This window comes from Chrysochloris asiatica, unplaced genomic scaffold (genome assembly GCF_000296735.1).
Source record: "Chrysochloris asiatica unplaced genomic scaffold, ChrAsi1.0 scaffold00007, whole genome shotgun sequence".
Taxonomy (NCBI): domain Eukaryota; kingdom Metazoa; phylum Chordata; class Mammalia; order Afrosoricida; family Chrysochloridae; genus Chrysochloris; species Chrysochloris asiatica.
Window position 1 is genome coordinate 31692386 of NW_006408525.1, and position 26801 is coordinate 31719186.

At 39.8% G+C, this 26801-nt stretch overlaps 1 protein-coding gene across 2 annotated transcripts in view; it reads right to left on the minus strand.

The window, feature by feature from the left end:
* The window catches only part of NSF (N-ethylmaleimide-sensitive factor), a 183386-nt gene that overhangs the window by 104896 nt on the left and 51689 nt on the right, over positions 1-26801 (minus strand). For both annotated transcript variants that reach the window (XM_006833530.1, XM_006833531.1), the window contains 3 exons: positions 21377-21484; positions 20801-20876; positions 16045-16200 (listed from right to left, as the gene is read on the minus strand). In XM_006833530.1, the coding sequence (XP_006833593.1) occupies positions 16045-16200; positions 20801-20876; positions 21377-21484 (340 nt within the window). The remainder of the gene's footprint in view (positions 1-16044; positions 16201-20800; positions 20877-21376; positions 21485-26801) is intronic.

The window sequence follows — 26801 nt, forward strand, 5'->3', positions numbered from 1 at the left end:
CATTGAGTCTTAGTCTTGGAAGGGGGTTTGCACTGAGGGGACCCGACCACTTGCCTTGATGTTTCCTGGGCAAGCAAGTTGCTTGTTCTTGTAGTAACAGTCGGTCTGCCTATGTTGTTTTATATTTTTCCTGTAGGTTTTTCTTTCAAGAAGTATCTTCTGTTCTTCTAACCACTCCAGGTTGGTCTGCTTGACCAGGCTAATTTTTAAGTTGGTAATTTTGTATGGTCTGTGAGTGATGTTATAACTATCCAAATGACTCTTGGCAGAAAAAAAGTTTCTCACCCTTGCTAGAAAGCAAATTTTGTTGTTGTTAAGTGCCAGCGAGCAGGATCCAATTCATGACGACCCTGTATAGATACCATTTGAATTTTGCAGCTGAGTGTACCAAGGCTCAGAGAGTTTGGGGCCCGAGGCATTAAGAAGGCCAGGTTCACACAGTGGTAAGTGGTAAAGGCAGATTCAAAGCCACCTTGTTGTGGTGTGTCCAAGAATCTCCTTATTGTTCAGGAAGAGATGTTAACTTACGATTATTGGACTTGTGTGAATATAATTTTCATAACACTTACTTTTAAAAGAATATTATCTATATCTTCCATCATGGAAAAAACGCCTAGGATACACAGTTAAATAGAGAAAAAAGCCACAGAGCAATGTTGACTGTAATCTCATTTAAATACAAAAATAACACTACATGCATCCACACAGTCAAAAAGCACACACGAGTCTAAACATAGAAATGAGCCATAAATATCTTCACTGCTCTGACTTTCACAAGACATCGCTTGACTCCTGTAAGGCATCTGCTGCTCCCCAGATTGCCTATTTTGCTAATCTGGCTAAGCATGTGCTGGGAGGTACAAATACAGTGTTATTCCCAAATAGGCTGGAAGCATTTTGAGGAAGGGAGTGAGTCTAAAAGTCAAAGTGTTCTACACCTGAGATTAACCAAGGATTTTGCATTTATTCATTTCTTGAAAATTTATACACGGGGGCTTCAAAAAGTTCATGGAAAAATGGAATTAAAAGATAATGGAATTTTTCCATGAACTTTTTGAAGCCCCCTTGTATTATGAGCCAGGCAGCAAAACCAGGAGTAGAATACACACTAGTGATCAAAATAAACAAGATCCCAATATTACAGAATTTGTATTATGCTTGTTGGGAGAGGGGCTAGATTATAGAAATGTAACCAGTAATGGTAATACCATGAAATAATTCATCAACGAATATAGGGAATTATTGGAACACATAGGGGGAAGCACTAAAGGCAAAGCATTCGGGAACAGTGAGATCAAAGCTGAGGCATGAAGGATGAACAGGATAAAATAATGGTGGGAAAAAATACCCTAGGATACAGAGGTGAGAGACAGTAGCATGGTAAATTAGAAGAACTGAAAATAAATAGTACAGGTTGGCTGGAACCCAGCATCTCGGGGAGGGGATGAGCTGAGTGATGAGGCAGGGGCCCGATTATACAGGACTTGTCAGCCATGTGAAGAGTTAAGGGGAGCTGCTAAAGAGTTTGAATCAGTGCAGTGGCAAGATCAGACTTGCCTTTCTTAAAAAAAAAAAAAAAAAAATCACTCCAGTTACAGTGTGGAGAATGGATTAGAGAAGGGCAAGAGTGAAGGCTTAGGGAAAAATTCAGGCAAGAGGGAATGGTATCCAGAGGAAGGCAGAGGTATGGGGTGATAGAGAAAAGTGGACAGACCTGAGATATATTTAAGATCACAGAACTGACTGAAAGTGGAGGGTGAGGGAAAGGGAAGAGTTAAAAAAGGGTCCAGAGCTTTAGCTAGAAAAACTGGGTGTAGATGGCGGTATGACTGCTTGAGACCGAAAACAGAGGAGGAGGGTGCATGTTTGGGGACAGCAGAGGGGACAGTTTGATGGTTCGACTGTTTTGACTGTAAGGTGCACAGCTCTCAACTGACACTGAGGCAGAAATGCATATTTGAGAGTTAATGGCTTAAAGATGCTAATTATGGATATGGATGTGGTCAACTTTAGAATAATCACAGAATAAGGAAAAGTTCTAGCATAGTTCTAGCCCAGACCTCTGAGAACCCTCAATATTTTAATGGACATGAAGAGAAAGTAAAATCCACAAGAAAGAAAAGGAGCAGGAGAAGGAAAACAAATTTCAGAAACATTTGGAATAAGAGGAGTCAAGTGGAGAACGCATTCCGAGAAAGGAGGTATATAAACTGACTAGAGTGACCACTGAGTAAATCTTTAAAGCTTCAGGAATTCTTCCTATCTTCAAAGGAGCTCTGGTAGCATAGTGGTTACGAATTGGGCTGCCAATCTCAAGGACAGCAGTTTGAAACTACCACAGGAGAAAAATGAGGCATTCTGCTCCCGTAAAGATGTATATAACCTCTGAAACCCTGTGCAGGCTCATTATGAGTTGGAACCAACTCCACGGTACTTAACAACAACAACAAAATCTTCAATTTAGAGTTCTTGGATGGTGAAAATGGTAATGTGCTTGGCCTGAAAGGCTGGGCCTTCTACTTTTGAGAAGAGCAGCCACTGAAAACTCTATGGAACAAAGTTCTACTCTGACACGTGGGTTGCCATGAGTTGGAAATGATTTGACAACAACTGGACTACTTCATCTTCCCTCCAGCTTCCAGGTTCTTGTCACGGTAATGAAACTATGGCCCATGACATACAACATTTACCTCACAAATCTAATGAACACTTGAACACGTCTACCTACCTGTGTCTAGTTGTTACAGTAAACATGTGGCGGTGATAGTGTGCCATCTCCCAGCAATCCTGCATAGTTTCCAAGGCTGTAAATCTTTATGGAAGCAGAAATCCTCTTTTTTGCCCCCGTGGAGTGACTGGTGGATTAGGATTGTTGCCCTTGTGGTTAGCAGCCTCACATGTAACGTGCTATGGCACCAGAGCAGACCTAGCGGTTACTATAAACACAGACTATATATCCATACATATAAACACTCACTCCCCTAACTAGATTCTCCTCATTTTCTGATTTCCAACATGTTTGCCCTGAGACATGGGTCAGGGTACTACCTCCTTCAATTCTGTCATCCATAATGACTAATCACCAATTGCCACCAATTTCTTGTCTGTAATCTTTTCTTCGCTTTCCACTGCTACCACCCTGATTAATCCAACTTCTAATCCCCTACATTATTGAGGCCATCACCTACTCTTTAGAAGAATTCATTTCACAAAGAATAACCAAATTAATTATCCTAAAACACACTTTAATTGCTTTATTCTGCTATTTTAAAACTTTTCAATAACTCCTCATTACAATAATAATTCATTCTCAAATTGTATTAAGTCAGCAAATACTGATGTAGGGCAGTACATCTCACACTATCTGTCGCAGACGTCCTGTTTTTGTTTTTCTTTCCCTTTCAAATTTCCACTATAGACTGATATTTTTGAAAATATAACAAAAAAAAGTTGCAGCAATGTCAAATTGCTATTAAAAATTTCTAAAAGTGTACTCTCAATTTCCAATACATGTTTTGTCATAGACTGCACTGGTCTACTGACTGGTTCATGACTGGCTCATGGCCCAGCACTAGGCTACTGACTACATTCCAAACAACACAGAGTTTGATAATAAAAGACATTAGCAGTGGTTCTCCATGGCAAGCTATTTTGTTACAACTGGAGAGAGGGGGACCTATTAGCTCCCGAGTGGGTAGAGGTCACAGATGCTGGTAAGTACGGTGCCCATAACAAAGAATTATTCAGTCCCAAAGTCCTTAGTGCTGAAGCTGAAGAACCCTGACTTCTCAGTGTAATGACTATTAGATTCTATAGACAAAGTCCAGGGGAAACAGGCAGAGCACTTAAGTCTGTCTGGAACGTTAAACAGGGGTAGCAGTCACCCAAAAAGTTCTCACCTCCTGAGTGTTGCATTCACAGCTTTCCTCAACCCAACCTCAACATACCTCTTTCATCTTCAGTCTTGCTTCTTCACAATAGCGCTGCTAGGTTGGTTTACGTCATGAGATCTGTACCTTGTGTAGTCTGTCCTTCCTGGGATATGGGTACTCATCCTTTCCCCTTCTATCCCAAACTACTCAGCACTTAAAGCCTCACTCAAGTTCTGCCTCGCTTGAAATTTCTACAGGACTTAACTATAACACTCATTTGATACTAGTCATTTACTAAATTTTGATATCATTGTTAGATTCTGTTATTCAGCTTTTAAACATTACTCATTTATGTTCCGTCTCTAGTTTGATGGTGCATTCAAGGCAACATTTCCCTGACATCTCACAGTAACTGCTTCCTTTTTGTGTTATGCTACAATGTTGTTGTTATCAAATGCTGTTGAGTCAGTTCCAACACATAGCAACCCTGTGTAGCATTTCCAAGGAGCCGTTGGTGGGTTTGAACCACCTACCTTGCAGTTAGCAGTCCAGTGCTTATCCTACAGTGCCACAGAGGTACCAAATATATATATATATGAGAAAAAGAGCAGACCATTTACTAGGTATTAGGCATTACAGCCCTGCTACCAACTCTTCACATCTCCTGAGCTCATGGCAATCTGAATATATCAACAACTACAAAAACAATGTAATTATAATACCTTAGTGCCTTTGAAGAAACACAGTGGTTTTATAGGATAACCACTGGATTGGGAACCACAAGGTCAGTGATTTGAGCTCACCAACTGCTCCAGGGGGGAAAGATGAGGCTTTCTGCTCCTGCAAAAATTTAAAGCCACAGAAACCCTCAGAACTGAATGAACAACAACACTAAGTGTCTTAGAAAGGAGCACTAGTGATGAAATGGTTAAGAAGTAGACTGCTGACGGCAAGGTCAGTGGTTCAAATCAACCAGCTGCTCTGTGGGAGAAAGATGAGAGGCCATCTGCTCTTGGAAAGATTTAGTCTTGGAAACCCTAGGAAGCAGTTCTACTCTGTCTTAGGGCAGCAATCAACTCAGTGACAGTGGGTTTTTTAGGGTCTAAGAAAGCTCAGCCACTCTCCCATATTGAGCACTTGTACATCTGATTTGGAATAAGGAGATAAGTTCACTGACTCTTGCTACATTCATTCAAAGGAAGTTTCAGAAAATCCATCAGAAATAAGAAAATTAAAGAGTCTCGGTTGAGAGAGTTTCTCTAGTCAGACTTTAAAAACCGGAACAATTAAAGCGATTCTAATGCTCTCAGCCAATATACGCCCTGCCTTAATCACTGAGCAGGTCTTAGAAAATGAGGAGGTGGTCATTTAACAGTCTACTACTTGCCTCTCCCCCCTCAAGTCCACCTAAGGAAGGAAAAGTAGAGCAGAGGGAGGAGGCAGGTGCATCAGCAAAGTATGAACAGTTGTCGGGTATCTAAACACAAAGGTAAGATTTCTGCAGTTTGTAACTATCTCCCTGCATGGTCAATTTGTAGACTTCTACCAACTTCCTGAAGACTGAAGGCCGGCTGAATGCTAAGGCTGTCATCTATAGAGAGTGATGGTGCGGGCACACTTCTAAATCGTCAAAGGTTTCTTTCTTGTCTGTTTTGGTTTATTTAATGATTGTGGCAAATATATAGGTAGCAATACATCTGCCGTTTCAACAATCTTCACATGTACAGTTCAGGGACATCAATTATGTTCATGTTTGGCCAACCATCACCACTTAGGGTCCCCAAAGTTTCCCAAAAGAAGACCTCGGTGTCCCACTCCCCATTCCTACTTCTGGTAAGCACTAGTAAACTCTGATCTGTAGACACTTGCCTGTTCTAGATCTTTCATATAAGTGGAATCATATTTGTCCTTTATGTGACTAACTTATTTTCCTCAGCATTATGGTTTCAACATTCATCCATGCTGTAGCAAGTATAATAGTTTCTTCTTTTTCACCCCAAAACTTGCTATGTCTAAATTCTTTGAACCTTTGTACATAGAAAACTTAGTAAATTTCTTTGAGAATTACTCAAGGAAAGAAAGACAAAATGACTCATAGGATATTTTTTGACAGAAAATTCACAGCTTTATTGACTACCCGATTCTTAGTCTCATCTCTCTGTTTTTAAGTACTGTCAAGTCAGTTCCAACTCACAGCGACCCTGTATAGGGTTTCCAAGGAATGACTGCTGAGTTTGAACCAACGACTTTGCTGTTAGCAGTCCAGTGCTTATCCTAGAGCACCATACCAGAACTCCTTAGAGAGCAGTAATAGTTCAAAATGCAGATTCTGGGACCAGACTTTCTGATTTCCAACCCCAGGTTTGCCGTTATTAGCTATGGAAACTTAGGTAGAAAGTAATTTCCTTTCCTCCATTCAGGGTTCCTGAATCAGGAGAACCAGGCTCTAAATCCTAGTTCTGCCAATAATTTGCTTAGTGACCACGGGACGGGACATAGTTTCTGTCTCTGTTAAGAAAGGGAGACAGGGACTGGACTAGATCAGTGGTACTTAACTAGAAGTGATTTTTGCCTCTGAGGGTGCATTTGGCAATGTTTAGAGATATTTGTGGTCATCGCACTGGGGTGGGGGTTAGTGTTATTGGCATCTAGTGAGTAGATGCCGGAGATGCTGCTAAATATCCTGCAATGCACACCACAGCCAACTAACTCCCCACAACATAGAATTACCTGGCCCCAAACACGAATGGTACTGCAGTAGAGCAACTCGAGGCTAGGCAGAAGGCCTCCTCACAGGGTCCTGAGAGGCGGGGCTGAGAAGACTGGCTTTAATGATTTCATAGGATGGGCTTTCATGAGAGGAAACTGGCATAGGAGGTAAAGGCCTAGGCTCTGAGGTCAGACTGTCTGGATTCAAATCTGACGCTACCACTTCCTAGCAGGATGACTTGGATCAGCTACTTAACCGTTCTGAGACTCAGTTTACTTTCTGCAAAATGGGATAAAGGAGTTTCTACCTGATAAGGTTGTTTATGAGGATTGTTGTTAAGTGTCGTCAAGTCAGTTCCGACTCATAGTAACCCTGTATAGAATTTCCAAGGTATGGCTGGTGAATTTGAACCGCCAGCCTTGCAGTTTACATCAACCTTGTGGTCCAGTACATTATCCTACAGAGTCACACCACGATTAAATAAGTTAATAAACGTGAAGCATTATTTGGCACTCTAAGTAATAAAAACATGGGGGTAAAGCAGAAGAAAACATCTGCCATGTAAAGAGTCACACAAATTAAAACCCTCAATAGAAGCATTAGAAGTCTTCAAACAAATGCAAGTATTGTTCCTCAAATGTCAAAAACTGCTCTCCCTCAGTGCCCAGATTTTTCTAACGCTTCCTCTTTAGCTGCTTAGAGGCTTGAACACAGATGTTCTCACAGTTTGGAAAGAAGATAAATGACTAATACCCTCTGGTGGTGCTGTGAGTTAGGTATTGGGGTGCTAATCACAAGACCATAGGTTCAAATCTACCAGCCACTCTTCAGGAGAAGAATGGGCTGTCTGCCCCTGTAAAGATTTATAGCATCGGAATCCCTGTGTAAATCAGAATCCATGGCAGTGGGTTATTACTAGAATGCGAAAAGTCGTGGAGAGTAGTTTATTACCTATCAGAAAATAGTTTTTATCCTTTTACACCTATCTGCCATAAGGGGCAGTCATTGAATGCCTCGGAGTCCATGCCCTTAGCGCCTGAGCTCATCTCCTCCACAGAGACGGAGAAAGGTGGAACATGCCTGCTCCCTCCAACCGTAGTTACAATGCTGGCAGAGCCACCACAAGAGAGAAACCGCCTGTATGTCCGGTTGGTGCTATTGTTTTTTAAAGTGCACAAATAGAACTATATATAATACCATATCAAACCATTTAGGGAACAGATACATCTTCCTTTATTCCCTATCCCTACACTTCCCCCACAGAAGTAACCACTATTTTTAATTTAACGTACATCCTTAGCAATTTTTACAATGCATTTATTCCCATTTTATACATTGTTATTAATGTATAAATGTCTGTTTCAGTACATTTAGAAATACAGCATTTTAAGATCTGTCCCACTGTATTCCAAAACAAGGAAGTCGTATCACTGTTTAATAATTGTCTTACTGGTGGGCATTTCATGTCTCCTTCCACTTGGTGTCGGCCTGATGATGGCTGATCTGTAAGTAACTCAACTGTAGCTGCCAGCAGAGCTAATCCTTTGGTAACTCTGGAGACAGCTCTGCCTCCCCCAAAGATTTATCTCTAAAGTATACCTATAAATAAAAAATGCCAGCTGAATTTTCATATGCTCTGACTTTAAGATATGTTGCATAGCTATAACATTTCTATTCAAATATAAACTTACTTTAAAAAAACAAAAAATGGAAACCAGTGGAAAAACTGATTCTAGGTTTAAAAAAAAAAATGCAATTTACAAAAAAATATCTATAGTATTTTTTAGGGTCTGTGCTTTTGTTTCCTAAATCCTGCTCCAGATGTTTTGGAAACCATGTGGTTTTAAGTCATTTTCTTCTTATTGAAAAATAAAAACAAGAGCAAAAAGCTCATACTTGATAAATTTCCCCCAGTGCAGTTAGACTGAGTAAAGTGTCCCACTCCTCATTACTCCAGGCATCCCATCCTCTCGATGAGAAGTTAGTGGAAGAGTCCAAGGGGAAAGTTCTGCATCTCTAAACAGTGAGCAATTGCTTTCTTTTCCTTTCCTAATAAATTACAGGCAAACTTGAACAGATGTCATGTTGGCATTCAGAACCTAATATATAGCTGAAAAGCAAGTTATGACTAATACAAGAAAAAAAGATGAATGTCAGAAAGCTTCGGGGTTTTTTTTTTCTTTTTCTTTTTCAAATTTCAGATAAGCTCTTTAGCCTTAGGGTTCCTTTTACAGAGCCCTGGAGTTCAGCTAGATGTCTTAACCCTCATTTAAATTGCAATCTCTCCACACGAGTGGGGCTGTGAAAATGCATTTTAAGAGTGTCAGTGTTTATGTTAATCTTAGTAAGAACTGCTTCCCTCCCAAATATGGCATGTACAAAACCTCAGTGCCCTTTCTTCCACTATAGTTTACTTGCATGTCTGCATGTGATTGAAAGGCTCCGGAGCTCCTTGGCAGCTCCACTGTGGCATCAGAAAGAGCTGCTTTCCTTGAGAATTTCAGAAGAAATTAATATACAGATTGAAAATGAGTGAAGAGAGGGAGGTACGAAGAAAAGAGGACCAAAAAAATGGTGTCCGTTTCAAAGACTGGGGGACAGGACCCTATCCAGGGCATCCCTCCTCCACTAGGTGGCTTGGACATCTGGGAGCGCTAGAGAGCTACACAAAGGCAATGTGAGGCTTGAGGCCGTGGGTCTCCACACCCTCTCCTTCTGGCTCTAAATGGGACGGCTTCTGCCAAAGAGCCTTTCCTTGGATAGATGTGAACCTAGTCTCAAGATGACACTGAGACACCGACTAATTCTTCAACAATTATCCCACTGTTCTTTAAAAAGAATTTGTTGTTTTGCTCTGACATTTACAGTGTAGAGGTCATTGCCAGGGATGCTGAATAATGCCGTTCCTTTGCAGTAACTCTATCTTTGCCAACAAAATAGCTACAATGAGCACTGACCACAAAAGTGCATGCAAAGGAAAAAGTGTGGTAAATGTCTGAACAGAAAGAAGCCTATATATTTGGTTGGCTCCTGGATATGCTCAGCAACAGCAGTCAGCTGCTGTGTTTATTCACCTACACGAGAGACCAGATGCCCACATCTGTACCCTAGCACTTAAATGGGGCTTCTATTATTCCATAAAAAGAGGAGCGAAGGTCATTGCTAATTAAACAGCTATCATTGTGGATGTTGGAGGATATTCAAAATAAATATCAATTTGTATCCACTAAATGCAAGATGTAAGTCTAATATTTTTGAAAATGCTTTCATATACAAGGGAGCTTCAAACAGTTATTGGGAAAATGAAATGAAAAGATAATGAATGGAATGGTTCCACAATTTTTTTGAAGGCCCCTTGTATTTCCAAAGAGGAGCTGTCCACTTGGGTCTGGGCAACACAAACTACTACAGACAAGGAAAACTTAAAACCATTATACTAATTAAACAACACCAATAAAAACTTAGGTGATGTTCTTTCTAAAGTCTATATAGAGTCATTTTGAGTTGGAACCTACTTGACGGCACTTTACAACAACAATCCCTTTTCCTGTTTCTACACATGGCTTTTGTCTCTCTCTATAAAGTTTTATGTTACTTCTTCTTCCTTTAAGGTTTCCTTGATTCTAATTCCATAAAAATATAGCAAAAGTGGGAGGATACATACCATGTACTTGAAGGAACTCAAGATAAAAACTAACAAATTGGAACCTTTAGTATATTATCTCAACTGATCCCTAATTTTACATCAGAATGGTGTGCCTGTAGTTAATTTAGTCTTCTTATCTCATCAACAACATTCTGTATGTTTCTAAACTACATTTTTAATCTTGAAAAAGCAATGAAGTTTTATAAGAAAAGGTAAACAGCGATATTACATTGTTAGGTGCCACTGAGGCAGTTCTAACCCTACGCACAACAGAATGATGTTGTCTAAACCTTGCTATGATCCACACAGTTGAAAGCCTTTGCAAAGTTGATAAAACTCAAGTAAATATCTTTATGGTTATTCTCAGTTGTCAGCCAAGATCCATTTGAAGTCAGCAATGATACTCCTAGTTACACGTCCTATTCTGAATCCAACTTGAATTTCTTGGCAGCTTCCTGTAGATGTACTGCTGCAATTGTTTTTTAATTATCTTCAGCAAAATTTTACTTGTGTGTGATATTAATGATATTTTCCCATTATTTCTGCATTCCATTAGGTCACCTTTCTTTGGAATGGGCACAAATAAGCAAGTTTTCTAATCAGTTGCTCAGGTAGCTTCTTCCAAATTTCTTGGCATAGATAAGTGAGCAACTCCAGTGCTACATCAATTTTTTGAAATAGTGCAATTTGTATTCTGTCGGTTACTGGAGACTTGTTTTTTGGTCAATGCCTTCAGGGTAGCTTGGACTTCTTCCTTCAATACCATTGGTTCTTGAGCATATGGTACTTCTTGAAATGGTTGAACATCAACTATTCTTTTTGGTACAGTGTGTGTTCCTTCCATCTTCTTTGATGTTTTCTGTGTCATTCAATATTTTGCCCATTGTTGTTGTGAAGTGCTGCCAAGTCAGTTCCAACCCATAGCGACCCTGTATACAGTTTCCAAGGAGTGGCTGGTGAGCTTCAACTGCCAACCTTGCATATTTCATTATAATACTTTGTATTCTCAAGCAGCTTCTGTTCAGTCCTTTTACTTCATCATTTCTTCCAGTCACTTTAGCTTCTCTACATTCAAGAGCAAGTTTCAGATTCTCTTCTGATATGCATTTTGGTCTTTTATTTCTTTTCTTTTAAATGACCTTTTGTTTTTTCCTGTATGATATTCCTGATATCCTCCCACAACCCTTCTGGTCTTCGGTCATTAGTGTCTAATGCATCTTATCTGTTGTTGAACTGGCCTCTAAATTCAGGTGGAATATACTCAAAGTTCTATTTTGGCTCTCCTGGACTTGTTTTAATTTTTTTCAGCTTCAGCCTGAACTTGCATATGAACAACTGATGGTCTGTTCCATAGTTGGCCCCTGGCCTTGTTCTGACTGATGTTATTCAGCTTTTGAATTGGACAATTTTATGGTTTACTATGCTGGAAACAAAAAGTTGAAGAGGAATGATGTTGCCAAAAAGAACATTTCAAGATCTATCTTGAAGTACAATGGTGTCTGTGATAGGATAATTAACACTGAACTCCTGGTGTGATGCTGTAGGATCAGCACAGGGCTGCGAACCACAAGGCCAGCTGTTCAAACTCAACAGCTGCTCTTCAGAAACCCTATACAGGGTCGGGTCGCTATGAGTCAGAACCAACTCAAAGATACTTAACAACAACAAGGAAGACCAGTCAAATACCATTCTTATTCAAATTTATGCAGCAATTACTAAAGTACGTGATGATGAAATTGAAGAATTTTACCAACTTCTTTGGACTCCTGGTGTGGTGCTGTGGGTTAACAACCTAGATTACAAAGTCAGTTTGAACCTCAAGGTCAGCAATTTAAGCTCACCAGCTGCTCCTTGGAAACCCTATACAGGGTCACTATGGATTAGAACCGACTTGATGGCACTGAACAACAGCAACGACAAACCAACTTCTTCAGTCTGAAATTGATCAAACATGCAATCAAGATGCACTGAAAATCACCAGTGACCGAAATGCAAAAGTTGGAAACAAAGAGGAAGGATTTATAATTGGAAAATATGGCCTTGGTAATAAGAAAAGATGCTGGAGATCGCATAATGGAATTTTGCAAGACCAACACCTTATTCATTACAAATACCTTTTCTCAACAACATAAAAGACTTCACACAGGAATCGAACTGACTACATGTGTGGGAATAAACGCTGTTACATAGAAGCATAATAATTATCAGTCTTGTAAACACAACCACAGAAACGCAGAAGTCTATATTTATCACTTTGTGAAAGAAGCCCTGGTAATATAGTAGGTTATACTATGGGTTGCTAACCGCAAGGTCAGCAGTTCAAATCTACCAGCCACTAAGTGGGAGAAACATGAGGCTTTCTGCTCTTGTAAAGATTTACAGCCTCGGAAACCCTATACAGGATCCCAGTGAGTTGGAACTCAGTCCATGGCACACAAACACCACCATCACTTTGTGAATTTTGAAATTTTACAGTTAAGCAAAAAGACACATTTGGTTAGATTCCTGTTAACAAAGTAAACTCCAGGTTCCAAAGATAGTAATTTGGTCTCAAGTCAAAAGTAAAAAAAAAGTTATCTGTCTAAAACCAAACAAAAATCCAAAACCTACATTAATTATTCTTTTCTAATCACTATTTTCTTTACCCATCTGAATTGATTAATCATTATATCCAGTGCCTGACTGCATTACAGAAGCATACAGATTTGTCCATTTAGTTAACAAAGACTGAGGAAAACGCAACTAATTTTGTTGCCCAAAGAACACATACTCTTTTACCCTGACCTTGAATGTATAGGAAGGGCTTGTGTAATTTGATTTTATATTCTGTTCAAATGTAGCAATTTGTACTTTGATATACCTCTGCCAAAGCCTAATAAGAACTTTATAACCACACTGTACTTGGAAAGCAATGAAACATTCTACTATGTAATTCTTCCAAATTTCAAAGGGGAAAAGAAGCCTCAGTTGAAACACAGGGAGTGACACATGCAGAGCAGAAGAGTGACTTCTTTGCCATCCCACCATTAAACAAGGAGCTTGAGGGTACTCAGACTCTCCATCCAGAATACAGAGAACACTGTCTTTCAGTCCAGCTCAAAGGCCAACAAAGCTTTTTACATTGTTGTTGTCAAGTGCCGCTGAGGAGATTCCAACTCATCATGACCCTGTATAGGGTGTCCAAGGAGCGGCTGGTGGGTTTGAACTGCGGACCTTGCGATTACCATGCCCGTGCTTATCCTCCAGTGCCACACCAGGACTCTACACTAGTTGTCTTTTAAATCAAATTGAGAGCACATGCTTCTAGATGGCAAATCCAGACAGAGAAAAAAAATTTTTCTTATAGAAAAAGGAAGAGCTCATTTTTTGTTTTTTGTTTTTTTGGTCTCAATAAATTAGTCCTGGTGTAGGATAAGCACTCAACAAGGTCGGCTCAGTTTGAACCACAAATTTGGAGGTTCAAACTCCTCAGAAACCCTTGGTAGGGTCACTATGAGTAAGGAGCTCTGGTAGCGTAGTGGTTACAAATTGGGCTGCAAACCGCAAGGTCAGCAGTTCGAAACTACCAGCTGTCCTGTGGAAGAAAGATGAAGCTTTTTACAGCCTCAGAAACCCTGTACAGGGTCGCTGTGAGTTGGAACCACCTCCACAGCACATAACCACCACCACCATGAGTCAGAACCAACTTAACAGCTCTTTAATAACAACAAGAAATCAGTGTTAAAATATCAGAAGGAGAAATCATATATAAGGTTCTGGGAAATGAAAGTTCAAATCCATTGTCCTCAATTAAAACAGCACACCACCAACAATAAAACACCCTACTACAAACTGAACACATTTCCAGACAGCGGCTACCGGATTAAATAAATCCCAAACCAGTTTTTAACTTAAACATCACAGCTGCCAAAAAGTCACAAATTGATAGGCATTTTCCTCCTTGGTGCATTATCTGCCTGACCTCGGAGAGAGGCCCAAATGTGCACACAGAAAAGAGTACAGGTATCCTCCCCGTTTTGAATGTTCAGCTTAGGTCACTTTGCTTTTACTAGAGCCCTGCACTAGTGCCTACTTTGGCTAATCGAAAGAAAGCTGAAGAGGATTTTTGCTTTTAAGAAAAGCGAAACCAGCTGACAGTATTTATTTTGCAAGCAGCCCTTAAAGACGTGGCAACCACCTGAGCCACAAAAGTGGTGTGGCCACACTCCTTCCTGGAACTACACTCATCACGTCACCGTAGCTGTGAACACTCTCTGTTAGTGTGACGTTAGGGTTTATGTGTTATTTGCTATGATTTGGGAGGTTATTTTTCGGGCATGGGAACAAAATTAATGGTAATTACATCTTCACTTTATACTAAATGGTATCATCAGACCACTCTATTTTCAGATAGTGAAGTTAACTTGTAAATGAATTTTCAATAGCTTCCAAACGGTGAGAGAGTATTTATAAGTAAATGATGTGGCTTATTACAGAAGCATTTATTTTTCTACTTGTTGGCTGAACAGTATAAATGTTCAAAGAAACAGAATCACTAGAAACCTTTCCGTACCAGGTCCCAGTCTGGAAAACCAGGAAAAACATTCCATAATAAGTTAGTAAATTTGGAATCATCTTGCTATATCTGTTTACATCCAAAATACACTCAAACACATTTCCATGTATTCATCACAAGTATAATGTGCATCAAAATGAACATTACCAAGAGAGTGAACTATTCCATTTTCATTTATTTAAAAAATTAAAATTCTGTTTTTTAGGGAGGGACTTGGCCTCTGTATCTTTCAGGGGGGAAAAAAAAAAGGCCTGTCATTGCCATTTCAAGGTGTATAAAACTCAGGTGATGAGGGTCTCTGTCATTTTCTCTTAATCCAATTCCACAGTCGACCTTTACCCAGCGAACAGGTGTGTGCTACATCTGTAATTCATCCGAGTGAGTGACCAGGCAGAAAAGCTACCAACAATAGGAGGCTGATACATCCCAGGCACTTAGTGCTTAGAAAGCAGTTCTTATCCCCATCATGCTGAATATACTTTTATCTCCCAGTAGCAATTTAAAGATACAGAATGATGGGGATGAGGGGAGTAATATATTCATATTCTTGCCATTTGTTTGGATACAGTTTTCATACTAATAGTGTGCCAGAAGCAGTTATGTTACAAATTCCTGTCTTTAAATTATCCGGCTGCTCACATTCCAGTCTAACCAATGATAAGGAGAGTCCCGATAGCATTTCCACTGGGGCAAATAAGCCACTTCATACAGACAAATTACATAACCTTCAAGAAGAAAGTGACAACTGGATAAGGCATTTCTTTGTATGCAACATGGAACACCTCTATGCACTCTGCATTTGTCTTTGGGGATCAAACTTAGCTAATTTTAAGATCTGTCAGGTGGCCTTTTTCTAGGTATGAAAATGCACCAATTAAGCAATGCAACAGTAAAAAGGAGCAGCAGCTAATATTAGAACACGGCCTACAGTCTAATAGGTAATGAGTATTCAGCAGGGCCCCATACCAATTTTCAGAGGCAAGTGGAACTTCTAACTATGCCCTAGAGCAAAACATTCTAAATAAATGAATGAAATGGGCCAACCACAAACGTTAATTCTATGATTTCCCCCATAAAATTAAAAAGTAATTTTAAACATTATAATAAGGGTTTTTTAGAAAACTTTTTTTTTTTTTAAGTTAAAGTGGAAAAATACTTTGCCAGGTCTGAAAAAATAATTTCAAAACATTATTGAAAAGAGATCCTTTATCACATTAATTTTTTTTCTTTAAACAATATAAAATTTCCTTTTCAAACTCACCCATCTGCTCCACAATCTCTGGAGGAAAGACTCGGGAAGCAAATGCTCGTCGGAAGATATCGGAAAATTCTTTGTCCAGGCCTCCTATTCCCATTTTTTCAAAGTTCCAGTCAGGATTAATGATAGACTGACGGTTTTCCTTGGTTTTAGCTTTGCCTAGGTCAAAGAAAAAGAATCAGCTGGGAAAGAGGAGTTTCATCACTCAGAGTAGAAGGACGAACTTGCTAGGCTTCCTCATTGAATAACGAGAGCTGCCCTTCTACAAAGATGGAGAGCATGCTCTTAACTGATAGCCACTCCGACCTACTTTGTCTGGTTCCTAGTTAGGGTCCCAACACATCTTCAAAATGATTAGCTAACATATGCTGTAGTCCACTTGTAATCAATACCCAGAACTTGGTCTTATTAACCTTTAACCCTAGCCAAGTTAATTAACTGATTTGATTAGAAGAAATACCACGTGCATATCTGAAGATGGATTGCCAGAAATGCCACCATAATCTAGCAGTTCCTCAGGGTTACTAAAGCAAATGCATTTCAAAGCAAGTACATTTATTTATGTAGGTTAAGTTTATAACTAAGTATATAACCCTTCAGCATGAGAAGATGTACTGAATACATTTGATTTCTTACTTGGTTTTTCTTCAATTGCACACAAAAGTCTACAACATTCTAAAAATTCTGGTGGTTACAAAATTCATGGTTACAGATAAAAACGCTCTAACGCAAATGTCAGAGCGCCACCTAAAGCCACTCAAGAGAACCACATTTACTACATCAAACACACAGACTAAAGTACCTTATTACACCTAAATGTAAGCAAACAACAAAAAGCATTATCGGTTTTATAAAATCGGGGAAGGAAAAGTCATACTAGAAAAAGTGAACCCTGGTGGTAATTGGTGGTTCTGTGCCATGGAGTCGCTTCTGACTCATACCGACCCTGACAGGGTTTCTGAGGCTGTGAAATCTTTACAGGAGCAGAAAGCCTCATGTTTCTTCCATGGAACAGCTGGCAGTTTCAAACAGTTGACCTTGAGATCAGCAGTGTTACTCATAACCACTATGCTACCAGATGGAAATTTATGGTTAGAGTTTTGTGGACCAAATTTCCTTTATGAAGCTATAGTATTTTTCTTATACTCTACTGCCCTCATGTGGCCAAACATATGTTCCGCGACATCACTGTTACTAAGGTTGTTGAGTTGGTTCCTACTCACAGGGACCCTGTATAGGATTTCTGAGTGTCTGGTGGGTTTGAATTGCCTGCCTTGTGGCTAGCAGTCCAGTGATTATCCTACAGTGCCACACCAGGATTCCAAAATCATGATGGGAGCAGAAGGTAGTCTTTCTTCCTTGGAGTGGATGGTGGATTCGAACTACTGACCTGTGGTTAGTAGTGCAATGCATAACCCACTACACCACCAGGGTAAAATCACTATATAATTTTATTTCCAATGGAAAAAATAAATCAGGCACACAATTTCACAGATTGAGTAGAAATACCTACATTGTATGAAGAAATGTCCACATTATGTGAAAGCCAAGCAACTACCTTTAGAAAAGACACTTTATGAAAGGCGTACATATCAAATACAAACAAATCCCTCTGAAATATTGTCTTACTAACAGGAGATTGGATTCTACACCTATAAAGTAATACATAAGGGGACTTCAAAAAGTTTGTGAGAAATGTCATCTTTTAATTCCATTTTTCCACAGACTTATTGAAGGCCTCTTATACATATACCCAAACCAAAGAACTATACATACTGCCGTTGAGTTGACTCTGCCCATAGCAACCAGTATAGGTCTTCCGAGGTTGTAAATCTTTACAGGAACAGAAAGCCTCATCTTGCTCCCGTGGAGTGGCTGGTATGTAGATTGGAACTGCTGACCTGTGGTTAGCAGTCCAGTTGGTAATCCACTACACTACAAGGGCTCCTTAGCTGTACAGTGTGTTGTTGTTGCTATTAAATGCCATTAAGTCAGTTCCGACTCATAGCATATAGGATTTCTGAGGAGTGGCTGGTGGGTTTGAACCACCGATTTTGCAGTTCAAGCCGCTCCAATGTTTTTGATGCAGTGCTTTGTCCTACAGTGCCACACCAGGACTCCAGGTGTACAGTATTGCCATTAAAAATCATGTTGTAAAGGTGCATTTATTAAAATCTTAAAATACAGTAAGTGAAGAGAGGTTATGAAACAGTATGAATACAGAATCATATTTTTAAATTTTACAGTTTCTTTTTTTCAAGACAGAGATTATAAACCAAACCAAACCCCATACCTGTGGAGTCCATTCTGACTTACAGTGACCCTATAGGGCACAGGAGAACTGTCCCATATGGTTTCTAAGGCTGTATCTTTATGAGGAGTCCTGCTGTGGTGCTGTGGGTTAATGTGCTAGATCGCAAAGTTGGTTTGAACTGCAAGGTCAGTGGTTCAAGCTCACCCACCGCTCCTTGGAAACCCTATACAGGGTCACTATGAGTCGGAACGGACTGACAGCGCTTAACAACAACCTTTATGAAGACAGACTGCCAGAACTTTCTCCAGTGGGTTTGAACCATTAACCACGGGTTTAACAGACAAGTGCTTCAACCACAGCACCACCATGGCTCCTTGGAGAGACTATAAAAACCAAAACCTACTACCATCGAGTTGATTCCAACTCATAGCAACCTCTACGTAGGGTTTCCGAAGCTGAAAATCTTTACAGGAGTAGAAAGCATCATCTTTCTTCCACAGAGTGGCTGGTGGAATCAAACCGCTGACCTTGCAGTTAGAAACCCAATGGGTAACCCACTACCTACCAAGCTCCTTGGAGAGACAGACTATTGTTGTTGTTAGGTGCCATCAAGTCTATACCGACTCATAGCAACCCTACGCACAACAGAATGAAATACTGCCCGGTCCTGGGGCAACGTCACAACTGTTGCTACACTTCAGCCCATTGATGCTACCATATTCCCAATCCATCTTGGTAGTGTTTTATTTTCTCTCTTTTGCCTATTCAAACTTAATGAAATTTTCTTTCATAACTAAAAAACAAACAGCATGAGAGGAAAATATTTCATGGATCAAGAAAACAGGGTTCTTGTACCCAGTAGAGAAGGAGAGAGTGTGTAGAAGGATAGTTTGGTATCATCATATTGTTACTATGATGGTGCTTCAAAATGTGTGTGGGAAATTCCTTTATCTTTTACTTCTCTTTTTCCATCAACTCTTTAAAGCCCCCTCGTATTTTGGGGTTCTGATGTTAGGTGCATACATCTTGTTGATGAATTGATGGTTTTATCATTCTATAACATCCTTTGTATCATACATGTGACAGATTTTGAATTAAAGTCTAGTTTGTCAGATGTTAAACATTGCAGCTCTTTTTGTTCACTATGGAGTATTTTTTCCCCCATCCTTTTGCTTTCAATCTATTTGTGCCTTTGGGCTTAAGATGGGTGCCAAGGAGCCTAGGACCATCAAGGGAGACGAGCACAAGCAGAATGTGGGACCCTATCCAGAGACAGAGCAGCACCAGAGATGGAGGCAGAGGTGATGACATGGAGAGAGGGAGCAGCTAAGGACTGTAGACTCATGGAGAAAGAAAGGCTGCGTGCTGGTTGCCAGGAGGCAAGCTTGCAGAATGTGCCCTTGGGTTGTTTAAATGATTATATCCTGAGTGTTTTTGTGTACATCTCCCTGCCCTCCCCGCCCCCCAAAAAAAACCAAAACAAACTAAAGGGAATAGAAGCAAATACTGTTGAATGATGATGCTCAGAGGGGATTGTAATAATTTGCAATGAAACGATGAGTATAAAACTGGTGGTCTCCCATGTAAACTATCACTCAATTCACAATAAAAACTTTAAAAAAAAAGAAAAAAGGGGCACATAATAGCTGCCCATGAAAATCCTCTATTTGCTGTTGGGTTAAACATCAATACAGTTATGCCAACTGAAAATGAGATTGCTACACAGTTGATGACATTGTTATTCTGTTAGGCTGCTATTCTTAGCGACCAGGCTGCATTATCTTAACAGAAAAGAACAGGACTCTAGTACAAGAGTAGTGCTGAACTAGGATCTATTGGAAAGCCTTTACCTGCACACTCATCCTTTGATTCAGTAGTAATAGGAGTGATGCTATTAGTCAATACAACAGCCTGGCAAGGGGCATTCTACAAAGTAACTGACCACTTCTCAATGGCATAAAAGATAATGAAAGTCTCAGGAACTGCCAGAGACTGAAGAACACTAAAGGGACAAGACATGTAATGTGCGAGCGATTTTGAATGACATCCTGGAACAGACAAAGGATGCAGTGAGAAATCCGATGCAATCCCAGCAATGTCTGTAGCTCAGTTAGAAACAATGGAGAAATGCTAATTTCACAGTTTTGATAATGGTACTAACTTTATGTAAGATGTTAGCAGCAGTAAACCTAAAACAATCTTAAAATTTTAAATCTAAAAATTAATTTTGTATGCTTATTTCTACTTACTTTTAATGGGGCTACTAGGAAATCAACTATCAGATATGCAATTCACATTATATTTCTATTGGACAATGGTGATCTACATGAAGAGTCTTGGCCATCGGCACATTTGGCAGATAGGAACACCTCAGGGCTTGATGATAAACCTCCCCAAGCAGACATGCCCCCTACTCCTTCCCCACTTGAAAGTCATGATCATTGAGTCACATATAACACAGATCATCCCACTTCAGTCAGAATCTTCTAAATATGACCATCTTACCAATCAGACTGAGTGAAGAATTTTCTGCTTTTTCAAATGCAACCTGACTGTTTCCAACAACCAGTCCTACTTCAATCTGTGTAGAAAACCAGAATTAGTTTAGTTAGTCTAGTATCAGATCTCTGGATTTCTCTAAACAGGCTACAAATGAGGGAGAAGTGAGGTCTCTCTGTGCAAAATACATCTTGCTAACTAGCATTATTAGCTATATTTACTTCTCTCCAACTATTTCTACTTTCTTCCTATATTGCAAAGTCTATATATTTTTTGATAATGCCTTTCTTAATGCTATTGTTTAGTTAACACCTACTAACCATATTACAGTACATAGCATCTGTATTCAACCAGGAATACAAGAACATATGCAAATTTCAAATGTTGATCAGGTCTCCAAATAAATATATTTTAATAACTATACACATATTAAAAGGCAATTTTTTTCTCTCACTATTATTTTAAAGGAAAGTACAAAAATGAAAGCTAGAAGAATAAGAGAATGGCTAGAGAACTTATGATAATCTACATAATTCACATCATAAAGATGACTTTGATTCCAGTATTAGAAATAAACCATACCTTCTGTCTTTTTCCTGTTGCAGGCTCCCCTTTCAGGATGCTAGGATCCATAGCTTCAATATCTTTCACCAGTAAGCCAAATAGCTTTTCATTGAAGCTAAACACAAGCTATGTGAAAAAGAGGCAAGGGAAGAAACATCACCCATGATAGAATGTCTTGATTATCACATCATCATGAATGTTTTCCAAATGAAGAAAAGCAACTTTCTGCTGTCTATCCCTCCCAAATCTGCACCACAGGCCAACTACCCACCAGGTCAATGATAGGAAAAGGCAATGAATATATCTGCAATGTACCAAGCAATACAGGGAGGTGTGCGAAAGCATAGATATTTTTTTACTCAACATTCACAAATACTCTAAGAAACTCTAGGAGTCATTAGTCAGCCTTACTAAAGAGGAAGATGAGGCCCAGTGAAGGGGTAAGCAATGCGATGCAGAGTCACCACAAATGATAGCACCAGGATTCAAGCCAGGCTTTGTGTCTCAGAAATCTGTGCTCTTCTACAACCAGTGCAAAATGCCAGCCTTACACGTGCAGAGGCAGCTTTTGAATGCTCAACCACTCATGGAGTGAGTGCAGTACGAGCTAAGCCCTTCTCTCCACACTGGGGTATGACCTTGTAATACAAATACACACTGGGCAAAGCTGACTGCCATTACTAACAAGCAATGCTGTCAGGTCAATTCTGACTCATGGTGACTACCCAGTTCTCTAATTATGACGTAGCGGTGGTGTGACCCTACAGACCTGCCCCACAAGCTTTCCGAGACTGCAAGCTGTACCCAAGCAGACTGCCAGGTCTTTTCTCCCATAGGCTGCTGGTGAGTTCCAATCATTCACCTTTCTGGTTTGCAGCTATGTGCTGAACCACACTGGACCACCATGCCCCTTCTAACTACTGCAAAGGAGATGAATACTAAGAACACTGACTGGGGAAGAAGCTTCTCCCCTGTATGATGGAGGATTTTTCCTACGTATCTAAAAACCTCTGCATGTTACTGGGGTTTTCATTATTATTTTAAAATTTTATCAATATAACAAGGAACTGTTACATTATTATATGATAGTAAATGTGTTAATTTGAAAATTAATAACTTTACATTGCTAAAATATTAAAGCATTTTCTATTAGACATCCTTCCAAAGCATTATCTACTACTATACTAAAACTAAAGGAAAGGGTAAAAACAATGATGTTTAGCTAGACAATTTTGATCACATCCATCAGTCCAAAAATTCAGACTTCTTTCTAGAAGGAATGGATACGTAGGCAACAAAAGACTAGTTAAATGTCTTCTCGTGGAGCCATTTGGGACCATCTGGTGCTGCTGTAGGAGCAACTGTGAACCACAAGGTCAGCAGTTCAAACCCACCAGCTGCTTCCTTGAAAACTACACAGGGTCACTATGAGTCAGAACTGACTCAATAGCACCTAACAACAACAACAACAATCCAAAGTAAGAGTCCTGGCATGGCACTGTAGGATAAGCATTGGACTACTAACTGTAAGATCAGTGGTTCAAACTGACTAGTCACTCCTTAGAAACCATATACAGGGTCGATATGAGTCAGAACCGACTTGGCACACAACAACAACAATCCAAAGTAAGAACTCGAGTGGTTCTCCAGCACACCATCATGTTCACTGCTATTCCACAGTCCCTAAAACAGTGCCTGGAACATGCCAGGGGCTCAGTATATAGCTGTCTAATGAATCAGCTGACTAATGCATTCTTGGTTCAGCTATGCCCCGGCAATGTAGTCATGGGTGCCACCACTTAGCTTTCCTGGGCCTAAAATTCCTCATTTGAAAAACGAGGTGATTGGATAAGATAATCTCAGGTTCATACCAACTCCAACACTCATAAAATAACAGATTGTACTGGATCCCCGTAGAGCCATGTTCTTCTAGACTTATGTCATCTCAGGAAGGCATGAGAATGAAGAGAGAGCTCTCCTTTCACTCCAATAGCTCATTCCTTGGCTTCTCTGATTTGCCATCTTACATGAATGCACATGAGAAACTACACATGCAGTAGGATGCTGTTGAGCATTTGGATCTTAAGATCCCTTCATACTCCTAAAAAAGTTTTCAGGATCCTAAGAAACTTTTGTTTACTTGGATTATATATACTGATATTCCCCATATAAGAAATGAGACTTCCTAAAACTCTTCTCTATTTGCAGACGATATGATCCTATATGTAGAAAATCTCAAAGACTCAGTTAAAAAAGCTACTAGACCTCATTGGAAGATTCAGCAAAGTGGCATGATATAAGATCAACATACAAAAATCAGCTGGATTTCTCTATACCAAAAACGACAGCATTGAATAGGACATTAGGAAAGCAATACCAATTACAATAACCGCCCGATGGATGAAATATCTAGGAATAAATGTAACCAGAGAAACAAAGGACTTATACAAAGAAAACTACAAGACACTACTACAAGAAACCAAAAGAGACCTACAAAAATGGAAGAATGTACCATGCTCCTGGATAGGAAGACTTAACATTGTGAAAATATCAATACTGCCCAAAGCAATTTACACATACAATGTGATTCCAATCCAGATTCCAACGACATTCTTCAAAGAGATGGAAAAAACAACAATGACAAACTTAATATGGAAAGGAAAGAGACCCAGGATAAGCAAAGCACTGCTGAAGAAGAATAAGGTTGGAAACCTCTCACTCCCAACTTCAAAATTTACTACACAGCTACAGTGGTCAAAACAGCCTGGTACTGCTACAATGTAAGATACATTGATCCATGGAACAGAATCGAGAATCCAGGAATGAACCCATCTACATACAGTCAAGTGATTTTAGACAAAGTACCTAAATATATCGCATGGGGAGGTGATAAGTCTCTTCAACAGATGGTGCTGGCAGAACTGGAAAGCGACATGCAAAAGATTGAAATAAGACCTTCACCTCACACCTTATACAAAACCCAACTCAGCATGGATTAAAGACCTAAATGTGAATCCCAGAATTATGAAGGCCATCAATGAAAAAATAGGGACAAATGTGAGGGCACTAATTCAGGGAATACACAGACTACCAAACATTTTGAAAACTACACAAACAAAAGTAGACAAAGTAGATGATTGGGACATATGTGCATCAAAAGACTTTACCAGAAGTATAAAAAGGGAACCCACAGAATGGGAAAAATCTTTTGCAATGACACATCAGACAAAGGACTCATCTCTAAAATATACAGGAAACTACAACACCTCTACAAGAAAAAGACAAATAACCCAATTAAAAAATGGGCACAGGATATGAACAGACACTTCACCAAGGAGGAGATCCAGGCAGCCAACAAACACATGACGAAATGTTCACAATCACTAGCCATTAGAGTGATGCAAATCAAAACAAAAATGAGATATCATCTCGCACCAGCAATAACAGCAAAGATCAAAAAAGTTGTTGTTTTTAAGTGCTGTTGAGCCAATTCCGACCCATAGCAACCCTGTACGGGGTTTCTGAGGCTGTAAATCTTTACGGGAGCAGAAAGCCTCATCTTTCTCCCGCGGAACTGCGGATAGTTTTGAACTCCTGACCTTAAGGTTTGTAACCCGAATCGTAAACAATACACTACCAGAGCTCCTTATAGGTTGGAGTATATCAACAGTCATAAAATACATTTTAAAATATTCTTAATGGAGTAAGAGGCCCACAGAAGTCAAAACAACAATGAGATATCATCTAACGCCAGCAGTAACAGCAAAGATCAAAAAAGTAGAGGACAATAAATGCTGTTGAGGATGTGGAGAGACTGGGATGTTCCTGCATTGCTGGTGGGATTGCAAAATGGTCCAATCTCTCTGGAAAGCAATATGGCACACTTCCTCAGAATGTTGGAAATAGAAATACCTTATGATACAGCAATTCCTCTACTTGGTATTTACCTATAAGAAATATGAGCCATAACAAGAGTAGATATATGCACACCAATGTTCACAGCAGCACTATGTACAATAGCAAAAAGATGGAGATAAACAAGTGCCCATCAACTGAAGAAAGGATAAACAAGCTGTGGTACATACACACAATGGAATATTATGCTACCTTGAAGAACAACAAGGAAGCTGCAAGCCAACGCATAACATGGTTGAATCTTGGGGACATCATGCTGAGTGAAATTAGTCAGTCACAAAAGAAGAAATACTGCATAGAACCACTACTGTAAAAGACTAAGAAAAAGAACCCATACTAAGGGGGCAGGGGATTCTTTGCTGGTTACCAGGACGTTGGGGGTGAAGTGAGGGGAAGGTGTAACATGGGGCAGGGAATAGACACAGGATAGTTTGGGTGCTATGGAGGGGGGCAACACATAAGAAGGGGGACGGGAATGGAAGAACAAAGCGGACAGGAAAACAATTAGGCAGGTTTGCAAGGGTTAAGTGGGACAGAGGTAAATAATGATGTATGCACATCCTTGGAGCAACAGGGCTTTGGGATACAGAGATTGAGACATGCTTGGAATGGGGAAAAGGGAGGAAATAAGGTTAAGATGCTTGGCTGTCTTTTTTTTATTCCAAGTATGTGTCTTTTATTGTAAATTGATTATACATCAGTGAAGCTACAAAAATGGTAACAGCATACAGTTTTGAAATTGTTTTCAAGATAGTATAAATGGGAAAGCATGGCAAAGAACAGAGCTTGCAGTTTGTGAGCACATGTGTGAATGCATATAATTTCACGCAAGCACTGCTGCTGAGCTGAAATCTGGCTCATAGCATCTCTATAGGCCAGAATAGAACTTCCCCGTAGGTTTCCCAAGGCTGCAAATCTTTGAAAAACCAACAGACTGCTGCATCTTTCTCCCATGGAGTAGCTTGTGGAGTCAAATCATTCACTTTTGGGTTAGCAGCTGAGCACTTTAATCACTGTGCCACCGGGAATTCTACATAATTGTAACTATTCTGTTGTTAGGTGCCTTTGAGTCCGTGCTGACTCACAGCAACGTTATAAACAGCAGAGTGAAGCACTAGCTGGTCCTACAACATTCTTACAATTGTTCATCTGGAGCCCACGAGTGCTGCCCAGTCCATTTCGGTCTTGGCCATCCTCTTTTTTGCTAACACGCCACCTTACCAAGCATGATATTCTTCAGGCTCTGGCCTCTCCTAACAATATGTCCAACTATTAGAGATGAAGTCTCGCCATCCTGGATTCTAAGCATATTTTGGCTTTACTTCTTCCAACACAGATTTGTATGTTCTTATAGCAGTCAATTGTATTTCTTTTTTTTACAGATTGAAAGTTTATGTAATCCTGAGTCAAACAAGTCTATTGGGTACCATTTTCTCAACAGCACGTGATCCCTCAATTCACAACAATATTTCACACTTTTTCATAATACCACCGCACACTGAGTACACTACATTAGTGTAAAGGTAAC